The following is a 13194-nucleotide window of genomic DNA, read 5'->3' on the forward strand; positions in this document are numbered from 1 at the left end:
AGGTATCAATAATAACAAAACAATTACTACCTAAATGTAAATTGGTTTCTTCTATGTTCTATCAAAACAATAATTATGTGCTCGTTTTATTTACATTGTTCTGTTCATACATTGTAAAAAAAATAAAGAATTTCAGAATTTTGCTGAGTTGTTGTTTGATCTTGAGTCTGGATACCAAATTTGGCTTGATTATCTCAAACGGTTCAAAAGTTATAGGCAAAGTTAGAAGCAGATAAGTGAAAATTGGTTTGGCCCTGGGAGCTCAGGAAATGGGAGAAATTAGGCCAGGGAGGCCCGGGCTCAAAGGGCTAACCTCTAATCCCTAACCTCTAACTCTAACTTCTAATCCCTAAGCTTTAATAGCAACCTCTAAACCTAAATCCTAACATTAACCATTAGTAAAACAAAATGTCTTATTTTATTTTATTCTGGCAAGCATTGACAATTTTTAAAAAATCAGATACAAGAATCTTTACATTTACAACAAAAATTCAAAATCGCATTAGTATTCTATGTAGGGAGCTTAGGGCTAGTCTAGGGCTAAACATTCTGTACCACAAAAAAGAAACTTTCCATGTTTGGCCTTCCCTTCCACAACAATTTTGTTTTCAAATAAGTTTTGCTTTGAAAATACCCCACACATTTTGTTTTGTATAATTGTTTTAGAATCATAATTGACTTGATACTTTTTATTTGTTGAATTATTTTGTTTCTCTCCCTTAATTTTGGAGATGCTTCCAACATAACTCTTATCTTTTACAATAAGATTTCAAAATATCGTTTATTTATTTAACCCTACTGTGTGTATCCCCTCAATAAATCATGGCTTCTATCTGATCCTCAACTACGCATCGTGTGCGCGCGCATGCCCAGTGCTCACCATCCCTGTCGTTACACAGATGACACATCAATAAAACGATGGCAGACTACCGGTCACAGCTGCAGGTAAATCAAGGTGTGCTGTAATCTGTCGTCTCTACGGGTTCCCAGGATTCTGGAAGCTACAAATACCCGACATTTTTAAAGACATCAAATAACAAGACAAAGGAATATTTGAAATTTGATTTTGGTAAGTTAAAGCTTAACTTTCCATTCTTGTAACTCAGTTGTCCTTATTTCGTGAGTTTGCAATTTGAAAAATGTATACTCATAATATCAAGCTAATGCAAATTATTTCCGTAACAGAAAATTGTCGAAATATCTTTAGTTTTTGCGTTCCAGTCGTATACCTACGTCTATCAAACTGCAGCAATTGTACATAAAGAACCAAAACATCGCTCCAAACCGTTAGCGAAAACTAAAACATTACATGTGACTGGCTTACAATCCAACAAGCATAAGCATTCATTCATCAAACCCTAACCCTAACCCTAACATAAGCATTCATTCATCTAACCCTAACCCTAACCCTAACATAAGCATATATTCATCAAACCTTAACCCTAAAATAAGCATTCATTCATCAAACCCTTACCCTAACCCTAACATAAGCATTCATTCATCACACCCTAATCCTAACATAAGCATTCATTCATCAAACCCTAACCCTAACATAAGCATTCATTCATCAAACCCTAACCCTAAAATAAGCATTCATTCATCAAACCCTTACCCTAACCCTAACATAAGCATTCATTCATCAAACTGAACTTGTATTTGCTAAATGTATTTTAAACACAGTTTTACTGGTTAGTTCATTAACACAGTCATGATTAACACGAAAATAAGTATTAAGATCCTCAAATATGACTAACCCTAACCCTAACCCTAAGATCCTCAAATATGACTAACCCTAACCCTAACCCTAACCCTAAGATCCTCAAATATGGCTAACCCTAACCCTAAGATCCTCAAATATGACTAACCCTAACCCTAACCCTAAGATTCTCAAATATGGCTAACCCTAACCCTAACCCTAAGATCCTCAAATATGACTAACCCTAACCCTAACCCCTAAGATCCTCAAATATGGCTAACCCTAACCCTAACCCTAAGATCCTCAAATATGACTAACCCTAACCCTAACCCTAAGATCCTCAAATATGACTAACCCTAACCATAAGATCCTCAAATATGACTAACCCTAACCCTAACCCTAACCCTAACCCTAAGATCCTCAAATATGACTAAACCTAACCCTAACCATAAGATCCTCAAATATGACTAACCCTAACCCTAACCCTAACCCTAAGATCCTCAAATATGACTAACCCTAACCCTAACCCTAACCCAACAATGAGAACCGACAAACCCAAAAAGCTAGTAAGGGTTGCGTCTAGCTGGTGACCCAGATTGCAACATTATCCAGGTCTCCAACCATCGACGTGTGCCCTCCCCTTTCACTGGTGGAGGCCGCTCAAGCGTAACGCCAATCGTGGCTAGATGAAAGATACCGACCGAGCCAACCAACTGACACTCAGCTATTCGGAATCGATTTTTGGTGTCTGGAATTTAAGCTGATCGATATGGGTTTGTATCGATACCTACAACCAAGCACAACCCCGACAAATAAATAAGTAATCGAACTTTAAACTAGTTATCAATACCTCCGCCGGTAAGATATGTCGTGTTACCACAAAACATCTTTATAGTATGGTTAAGGTTAGGGTTAGGGTTAGGGTTAGGGTTAAGGTTAGGGTTATGGGCAAATTACTTTTTAAAAGAATTTTTTAAATAAATTAATATAAAACACAAAAGCTAAAACTTTAAAGCTAAAATCTTTTTAAAGACTTTCAATAGTAATTTTTAAACTCATAACTTTAGACCATGAGCACTATAATAATCTAACACTTAAATCCATCGAAGTATCCACGACATACATGTTACAAACATTTTACAATCAATCAAACATACAGAATTGATCTTTATTTATATATATATATATATATATATATATATATATATATATATATATATATATATATATATATATATATATATATATATATATATGCGTAACAGTTCAGAAGTGTGTATGACTTTTGTTTTTTAAACCTTTTCTCGACGCAAATTGTATATGCTGTATCCTTTTTAAAAACAAATATAGTGTTATAATTTCTTTAGGCCAGGTGTTCTATGTTCTATCTTTGGAACAATCGTTGTTATTTTTTTTTTTTTTACATAGATGGATTATAAGACGTCATGTTGTGTATTAATATCATAATTTACCTGAATTATTACTTTGTAGTTGAACTAGTTATCTCCCCTACTACTCCATTTAGTTTTTGCTCAGTTATTTCTCTTGTCAAACTCAGTCGTCGCCCCCCTTTTCTTTGTGTCGTCTTGACACTACAGGCGTGCTAGCGTTCGTTGACGCTCGATACACACGGCATACCAGGGGTTGACACGGTGCTACACACGGCAGCGGGTTGACACGGTGCTACACACGGCAGCGGGTTGACCTGCACGTAAGTTGTGTTTTTTTTTCTTGCTTTAAATTTGAATTGTTTTGTCTTGGATTAAAGGTGAAGTGTGTTTTGTTACTTCACTCAGAATTTTGGTGTGTTGTCTTAACTGGTGTTAGATTTTTTGGTGTGTAAGATTTTTTGGTGTGTTCTCTTAACTATTGTGGTAGATTTTGTGGTGTGTTAGATTTTTGGTGTGTTCTCTTAACTATTGTGTTATATTTTTTGGTGTGTAAGATTTTTTGGTGTGTTGTAATATACTGGTGTGATATATTTTTTGGTGTGTAGTAATATACTGGTGTGTTATATTTTTTGGTGTGTTTTCTTAACTGTTGTGTTGGATTTTTTGGTGTGTAGTATATACTGGTGTGTTATATTTTTTGGTGTGTAGTAATATACTGGTGTGTTATATTTTTTGGTGTGTTTTCTTAACTGTTGTGTTGGATTTTTTGGTGTGTAGTATATACTGGTGTTCCAGCCCTAACCCACATTGAAACCAGTTTAACTGTTCAGTTACCCGTTGAATGGTGCAGTAGAGTTGACCTTACCTGACCTCAGGTCCATTGAATGGTGCAGTAGAGTTGACCTTATCTGACCTCAGGTCCACCTATGCACAGCCTCCTGTACTTCCCATCAATACCATCGGTTACTCCAATGTAACAATTTCACTACCAATGTAACAATTTCACTACCAATGTAACAATTTCACTACCCTTGTAACAATCTCACTACCCTTGTAACAATTTCACTACCAATGTAACAGTTTCACTACCCTTGTAACAATCTCACTACCAATGTAACAGTTTCACTACCCTTGTAACAATCTCACTACCAATGTAACAATTTCACTACCCTTGTAACAATCTCACTACCCATGTAACAGTTTCACTACCAGTGGGGCAATTTCACTACCAATGTAACAATTTCACTACCAGTGTAACAATTTCACTACCCTTGTAACAATCTCACTACCCTTGTAACAATTTCACTACCAGTGTAACAATTTCACTACCAATGTAACAATCTCACTACCCTTGTAACAATTTCACTACCAGTGTAACAATTTCACTACCAATGTAACAATTTCACTACCAATGTAACAATTTCACTACCAGTGTAACAATTTCACTACCCTTGTAACAATCTCACTACCCTTGTAACAATTTTACTACCAATGTAACAATCTCACTACCCTTGTAACAATTTCACTACCAATGTAACAATTTCACTACCAATGTAACAATCTCACTACCAGTGTAACAATTTCACTACCAATGTAACAATTTCACTACCCTTGTAACAATTTTACTACCCTTGTAACAATTTCACTACCAATGTAACAGTTTCACTACCAATGTAACAATTTCACTACCCTTGTAACAGTTTCACTACCAGTGTAACAATTTCACTACCCTTGTAACAATTTCACTACCCTTGTAACAATTTCACTACCCTTGTAACAATTTCACTACCAATGTAACAGTTTCACTACCAGTGTAACAATTTCACTACCAATGTAACAATTTCACTACCAATGTAACAATTTCACTACCAATGTAACAATTTCACTACCCTTGTAACAATTTCACTACCAGTGTAACAATTTCACTACCAATGTAACAATTTCACTACCAATGTAACAATTTCACTACCAATGTAACAATTTCACTACCCTTGTAACAATTTCACTACCAATGTAACAATTTTACTACCCTTGTAACAATTTCACTACCAGTGTAACAATTTCACTACCAATGTAACAATTTCACTACCCTTGTAACAATTTCACTACCCTTGTAACAATTTCACTACCCTTGTAACAATTTCACTGCCAATGTAACAATTTCACTACCAATGTAACAATTTCACTACCCTTGTAACAATTTCACTACCCATGTAACAATCTGACTATACTTGTAATAAAGAAAGCACAGACAGGTAATTAGACACACAGACGGACACATGTGTGATTAAAAAAATGTAAAGCCTAGCTCGAGCCTAAAGTTAACCCTTTGACTCCCCCCCCCCCCCCAATCCTAAGCCTATTCTACCAGTGGTATAAGACTAATTCAAGATAAGCATGAATTTCTCAGGCAAGTCTGTTTGCCAGTAGAGACCTAATTTATCACACCTTTGGCTGTGAAGTTTGGCTGTGTCTGACATGTTTGAAGTTGATCTTTTCTATTTTGTTTACAGGCTGCACTAGATACAGTTTTTATGACAAATTAAATATAGGTGGTTTTGGATTAGTTTGTACCAAATGAATATTGTACCAAATGAATATTTGTACCAAATGAATTCTTGTACCAAATAAATCTTGTACCAAATGAATATTGTACCAAATGAATATTGTACCAAATGAATATTTGTACCATATGAATGCTTGTTATGATCCAGCCCTAACCCTGGTGTATGTAATCTAACCCTAACTATATGTATGACCTCACCATAAGCATAATGTATCTATTATCTAACCTTAACTGATCTGATCTACATATGTCTGATCTACATATGTCTGATATGTCTGAGCTTATATGTTATAGAACTCTCAAACAACTAACCCTAACCACTAACCCTAACCCTAACCCGAATTACTAACACAACAACTAAACCCATTATTTAGATGATTTTTATTATTTTCCACAGAACCGTTAACACTCAGGATTAAAGTATGACCAATTGAACGAAAGGAACACTGAGTCCACAATCCTAACTTGATGAAAAACATCGCTAATTGTGTTGGGCACCAAATTTCTCTCAATCAAATCTTAGTGGAGCAAGCTCTTGAGTCCAGTGGTCAGATTGGTGTCAATCAAATGATGCTGCTACATAATGTAACCTAAACCCTAACCCTAACAGCTTAAACTCTGAGTGACGTCATTGCCTCCCTCTCCTATGGATGACGTGTGTTTAGTACCTGAGATATGCTGGATGTCATGGGGAACGGATTGTGGATAACTCTTGGACCCGCCCATCATTTCCTGGTCCTTATTTTGGTTATGTTGGTTCCATGCGAGTGTACAACAGGCAAGTACACCATTTTGACTAGTCTTATTTAGGTTTTGTTGGTTAAGTGTACAACAGGCAAGTACATCATTTTGACTAGTCTTATTTAGGTTTTGTTGGTTAAGTGTACAACAGGCAAGTACATCATTTTGACTAGTCTTATTTAGGTTTTGTTGGTTAAGTGTACAACAGGCAAGTACATCATTTTGACTAGTCTTATTTAGGTTTTGTTGGTTAAGTGTACAACAGGCAAGTACATCATTTTGACTAGTCTTATTTAGGTTTTGTTGGTTAAGTGTACAACAGGCAAGTACATCATTTTGACTAGTCTTATTTAGGTTTTGTTGGTTAAGTGTACAACAGGCAAGTACATCATTTTGACTAGTCTTATTTAGGTTTTGTTGGTTAAGTGTACAACAGGCAAGTACATCATTTTGACTAGTCTTATTTAGGTTTTGTTGGTTAAGTGTACAACAGGCAAGTACATCATTTTGACTAGTCTTATTTAGGTTTTGTTGGTTAAGTGTACAACAGGCAAGTACATCATTTTGACTAGTCTTATTTAGGTTTTGTTGGTTAAGTGTACAACAGGCAAGTACATCATTTTGACTAGTCTTATTTAGGTTTTGTTGGTTAAGTGTACAACAGGCAAGTACATCATTTTGACTAGTCTTATTTAGGTTTTGTTGGTTAAGTGTACAACAGGCAAGTACATCATTTTGACTAGTCTTATTTAGGTTTTATTGGTTAAGTGTACAACAGGCAAGTACATCATTTTGACTAGTCTTATTTAGGTTTTGTTGGTTAAGTGTACAACAGGCAAGTACACCATTTTGACTAATCTTATTTAGGTTTTGTTGGTTCCATGCTAGTGTACAACAGGCAAGTACACCATTTTGACTAGTCTTATTTAGGCTTTGTTGGTTAAGTGTACAACAGGCAAGTACACCATTTTGACTAGTCTTATTTAGGTTTTGTTGGTTAAGTGTACAACAGGCAAGTACACCATTTTGACTAGTCTTATTTAGGTTTTGTTGGTTCCATGCTAGTGTACAACAGGCAAGTACACCATTTTGACTAATCTTATTTAGGTTTTGTTGGTTAAGTGTACAACAGGCAAGTACACCATTTTGACTAATCTTATTTAGGTTTTGTTGGTTCCATGCTAGTGTACAACAGGCAAGTACACCATTTTGACTAATCTTATTTAGGTTTTGTTGGTTAAGTGTACAACAGGCAAGTACACCATTTTGACTAATCTTATTTAGGTTTTGTTGGTTCCATGCTAGTGTACAACAGGCAAGTACACCATTTTGACTAGTCTTATTTAGGTTTTGTTGGTTAAGTGTACAACAGGCAAGTACACCATTTTGACTAGTCTTATTTAGGTTTTGTTGGTTCCATGCTAGTGTACAACAGGCAAGTACACCATTTTGACTAGTCTTATTTAGGTTTTGCAGCTCCAAAACACGATACACAAATTACTTTAAACAACACCAGATGTACAAATACTAAAATGTAGCCAGACTTTTAAATTGTTTATTTAAATTAATCTTAATTAACCCTAACCCTAACCCTTAAGCTTATTTTGTTGTAGCTAGAATTTTTAAAATTTTACTTAAATCAACTTTCGAAAAGGTGCTCGTATCATAAAAAAGAGCGTTATCACCTTTTTTTGTACCACTAAATACAAGTAGCATTCTATATCAAAAGATTCTACACATTTTGCATTGTATATGCGACCAGAGGCGTAGCGACCTTTCCCGGCGCCCGGGGACAAACTTTTCGTTTCGCACCCCCCCCCCCCCTCAAGATTTCGATTTGCACCCCCCCCCCCCTCAAGCTTTCAATTTATTTTTCCAACCCATTTTGGCGCCCCCTGAGGTCGGCGCAATGGGACATATGTCCCCCCCCCCCCCATCCCCTTCGCTACGCTACTGTATGCGACCTGGCCATCAAGCAGATTTAGCATTTGTGTGCTATCCCAGGCCTCCATAAAAAAGCCACCTGAAGATCTTCATCAAGTCATAGTAAAATGTTATTTACGGAGGCTCAAGCGGTTTGGGTTTTTAAATATTCATGGATATCGATACATGAAACAATCAATGGATATCGATACATGAAACAATCAATGGATATCGATACATGAAACAATCAATGGATATCGATACATGAAACAATCAATGGATATCGATACATGAAACAATCAATGGATATCGATACATCAAACAATCAATGGATATCGATACATGAAACAATCAATCAACCTTTTATATTCTTTAATATCTCACAAGTTTGTGAGCAGTACATGATAATTTAGCGGACTTATTGGTAGGGCTAGAGGACAGCACTATCACTGAACATTATTTTATGGTTCATACATGTTATAAAACAGGCATGTGTTAACCCTATACCTTCAGATGTCTTAAGGGGTCGTCCATAAATAAAGTCACATTCGTAGGGGGCGGGGGGGGGGTCCATAATTTTGTGACGGTGTGTGATGAGCTGTAGGGGGCGGGGGGGGGGGTGTTCAGATTAAATAAATTGTAATAGGAATTGATTAAAATGCTCTATGTTGATAGAGTTCAGACAATGTGGAAAAATATTTTAAGAATAATTCATTTGCAATTTTGAGGGGGGGGGGGGTTGTAGATTGAGGTGTGACGTCATTTTAGGGTGGGGGGGGGGGGAGTCTGGCTTTTGTGACGATATGTGACGAGGGGGGGGGGAGGTAAAATTAGTCAAGAAAGCGTGACATCATTTATGGATGACCCCTAACTCTATACCTACCGATGTCTTAACTCTATACCTACATATGCCATATCTTTCACTTCACAGAATCGATGTTTCGTATAACACCCCCACCTTACTACGTGGTTTTTTCTGGTGACCTTGACTTTAGTTACACCATTCCAGGAAACGTGTCCTTGCCGCATGCCTTCATCAGACTAGAATACCAAGGAAAGGTGGGTTAAGGCTTGAAGTACACTTGGGTTAGCGTCAACTAGCTAGCTCAAACCAGTTTTATTTATTAATAAACCAAGTTAACTAAAATATGTGGTGACATGACACAAGTGACACCTGATGTGTGGTGACATGACACAAGTAACACCTGATGTGTGGTGACATGACACAAGTGACACCTGATGTGTGGTGACATGACACAAGTGACACCTGATGTGTGGTGACATGACACAAGTGACACATGACGTGTGGTGACATGACACAAGTGACACCTGGTAGCCAGCAATTTAATACTGACATCATTTGGTGTGTGTGTGTGTGGGGGGGGGGTAATTAAATTCACATCATTTGGTGGTGAGTAATTAAAAACTCACATGATGCTATTAAAGCAGTTTCGAATAAATGGATCGCCTCGTATTGTTCGTTAATAAGGTAACTAGAACCTAACCCGGTAAGGGATGAATTTGAATTGTCTGCTTCATATATCACATGAAACTATCTGTTATTATCTCTGCAGATATCAGATGAAATTATCTGTTATTATCTCTACAGATATCAGATGAAATTATCTGTTATTATCTCTACAGATATCAGATGAAAGTATCTGTTATTATCTTTACAGATATCAGATGAAATTATCTGTTATTATCTTTACAGATATCAGATGAAATTATCTGTTATTATCTCTACAGATATCAGATGAAATTATCTGCTATTATCTCTGCAGATATCAGATGAAAGTATCTGTCATTATCTCTGCAGATATCAAATGAAATAATCTGTTATTATCTCTACAGATATCAGATGAAATTATCTGCTATTATCTCTGCAGATATCAGATGAAAGTATCTGTTATTATCTCTGCAGATATCAGATGAAATTACCTGTTATTATCTCTACAGATATCAGATGAAATTATCAGCTATTATCTCTACCGCTATCAGATGAAATTACCTGTTATTATCTCTACAGATATCAGATAAAATTATCGATTATTATCTCTACAGATATCAGATGAAAGTATCTGTTATTATCTCTGCAGATATCAGATGAAAGTATCTGTTATTATCTCTACAGATATCAGATGAAAGTATCTGTTATTATCTCTGCAGATATCAGAGGAAATTACCTGTTATTATCTCTACAGATATCAGATAAAATTATCGATTATTATCTCTACAGATATCAGATGAAAGTATCTGTTATTATCTCTGCAGATATCAGATGATCCTTTGATCATCACCACACTAGGCCTGAGACTGGGCAAGAAATCAGAGACTCTAAAAGTCGCCTGTGGCGTCATTGAATTCGCCGGCAACTACACGCTAAAGATGTACACACGAGTTCGTGGCGAAGTCCTTGTTTCAGCTAATCTGGAGGTCAGATGGCCGGAGGTCGCCATGTCCCTACCTGATGCACACGAAGCCCAGACCCTGGGTGTGGAGCTGAGGATCATCTCAAAGGCGAATTGCACGTCACTGCTACAGAGGAACCACTGGCTCCTGCAGCTTTACTTTCAGCGTAACGACATAGGCGGATCTCTGTTGGTTCTATCAGAGGCAGAACTGGTCTCTACCTCCAACTTTACAGATGTAAACAAACTCTACTCCACCTCCGTCTTCGGATGTCACTTATTCGATCTAGACGGATCTTATCAAGCGGTCCTGGTGTCATCTCAAGTTGGGAGCCCTGTCATAGCTGTCAGCAACGTCATGGTGGTCAGCTGGAGCATGGCCTACATGCTGACCAGCACGTCACAGAGTGTCTTCCCTTGTGAGAACTCTGTCCACCTTCTCTATACACATCCTCCCTGCTCGGGCACCGATAAAATACGACTCTATCGCTTCAAGCAGATTCTTGATAGCAGTATCGCCTCCCCTTTAGAGAGAATTTACATCACGGAGTTGCCTGCCCAGCCGGATCTGGTGAGAATGTCGTTTGATTGTCGCCTCTTCAACCAGTCCTCCACTGGCTTTTGTTTTATCTACGTCAGTGTCACAAGGCACAAGGTTGTTACAGAACAAAAACAGCTCTGTCTCCCTGCCTTCAAACACTCAGGTACGTTTTTACCTGTTACAGGACGTTTTTACCTGGTACAGGACGTTTTTACCTGTTACAGGACGTTTTTACCTGGTACAGGACGTTTTTACCTGTTACAGGACGTTTTTACTTGGTACAGGACTACATAGTTCAGGACAAATTAGTTCAGGACAAATTAGTTCAGGACTAATTAGTTCAGGGCTAAATAGTTCAGGACTAAATAGTTCAGGACTAAATAGTTCACAACAAATTAGTTCAGGACTAAATAGTTCAGTACAAATTAGTTCAGGACTAGTTAGTTCAGAACAAATTAGTTCAGGACTAAATAGTTCAGGACTAAATAGTTCAGGACTAAATAGTTCACAACAAATTAGTTCAGGACTAAATAGTTCAGTACAAATTAGTTCAGGACTAGTTAGTTCAGAACAAATTAGTTCAGGACTAAATAGTTCAGGACTAAATAGTTCAGGACTAGTTAGTTGAGAACAAATTAGTTCAGGACTAGTTAGTTCAGGACTAAATAGTTCAGTACAAATTAGTTCAGGACTAATTAGTTCACGAAAAATTAGTTCACGAAAAATTAGTTCAGGACTAGTTAGTTCAGGACTAGTTAGTTCAGGACTAAATAGTTCAGTACAAATTAGTTCAGGACTAATTAGTTCACGACAAATTAGTTCAGTACAAATTAGTTCAGGACTAATTACTTCACGACAAATTAGTTCAGGACAAAATATTTTAGTACAAATTATTTTTAGGACAAATTATTTCAGGACACATTAGTTCAGGACTAATTAGTTCAGGATTAATTAGTTCATGACAAATTAGTTCAAGACGAATTAGTTCAGGACAAAATATTTTAGGACAAATTAGTTCAGGACAAATTAGTTCAGGGCTAATTAGTTAATGGCTAATTAGTTCAGGATAAATTAGTTCAAGACTAAATAGTTCAGGACTAGATATTTTAGGACAAAATAGTTCAGGACTAGATATTTTAGGACAAAATAGTTCAGGACAAGTTAGTTCAGGACAAATTAGTTCAGGATAAATTAGTTCAAGACAAAATATTTTAGGACTAAATAGTTCAGGACTAGATATTTTAGGACAAAATAGTTTTGGACAAGTTAGTTCAGGACAAATAAGTTCAGGACAAATATTTGTTCGATGCCTGGTCGCCAACTTTCACATATGGCCGATTTAATAACTAAGATGCACAGAGCTTAAGTACCGGATAATTTTTTGGTGTTGTAAATTCGCCTGTTTTCCACATAATTACAATGTTTATATCAGAAGAAGTGTTCTCTCGTTTTGACACCCTTTTTTCCTTATCTCTGGGGTTAGGGACCCTGGGGTTAGGGTTAGGGACCCTGGGGACCGGTCTACGATCGTATAACATATCAGGGAATGTTATCGAGAAGAAATTGTTTTCGATTTATAGATTATATAAGGTGCTGGTCAACCAAGGTGACTTTATAGCCATATACGAGGGCATAGAGTCTGACCGATAGTTTTCCTTGTATTCTATTCGCCCGACGCGAGAGCCTGTCCATTGAGGAGTTTCTCTCATTCGGGCAAGTGTACTTTCTAGAATTAGTCGTAGCCCCCACAAATATAACCATTACCATAACCCATCAATGTCTAATCCTTTTAAAATGTTCTTTTCACACGCTAATCCCATGGATTAATTACTGGTGAGATACTATGATTATTATTGGCTTATTTATTGTATGCTTTAAAAAAATATTCTTTGTGTATTTGTTGTAGATCACTTATCAGTTGATAC

General features: G+C 36.7%; 1 protein-coding gene across 1 annotated transcript in view; it reads left to right on the forward strand.

The window, feature by feature from the left end:
- The first annotated feature begins 954 nt into the window (after positions 1–954).
- LOC131951632 (uncharacterized) overlaps positions 955–13194 on the forward strand; it is a 28525-nt gene continuing 16285 nt past the window's right edge. Inside the window, exons 1-5 of the mRNA XM_059313974.1 lie at positions 955–1069; positions 3295–3407; positions 6051–6431; positions 9249–9376; positions 10592–11432. Coding sequence (XP_059169957.1) covers positions 6329–6431; positions 9249–9376; positions 10592–11432 — 1072 coding nt within the window. The 5' untranslated portion in view covers positions 955–1069; positions 3295–3407; positions 6051–6328. The remainder of the gene's footprint in view (positions 1070–3294; positions 3408–6050; positions 6432–9248; positions 9377–10591; positions 11433–13194) is intronic.

This window comes from Physella acuta, unplaced genomic scaffold (genome assembly GCF_028476545.2).
Source record: "Physella acuta isolate Inbredline_101_S28 unplaced genomic scaffold, ASM2847654v3 ptg000818l, whole genome shotgun sequence".
Classification (NCBI taxonomy): Eukaryota; Metazoa; Mollusca; class Gastropoda; family Physidae; genus Physella; species Physella acuta.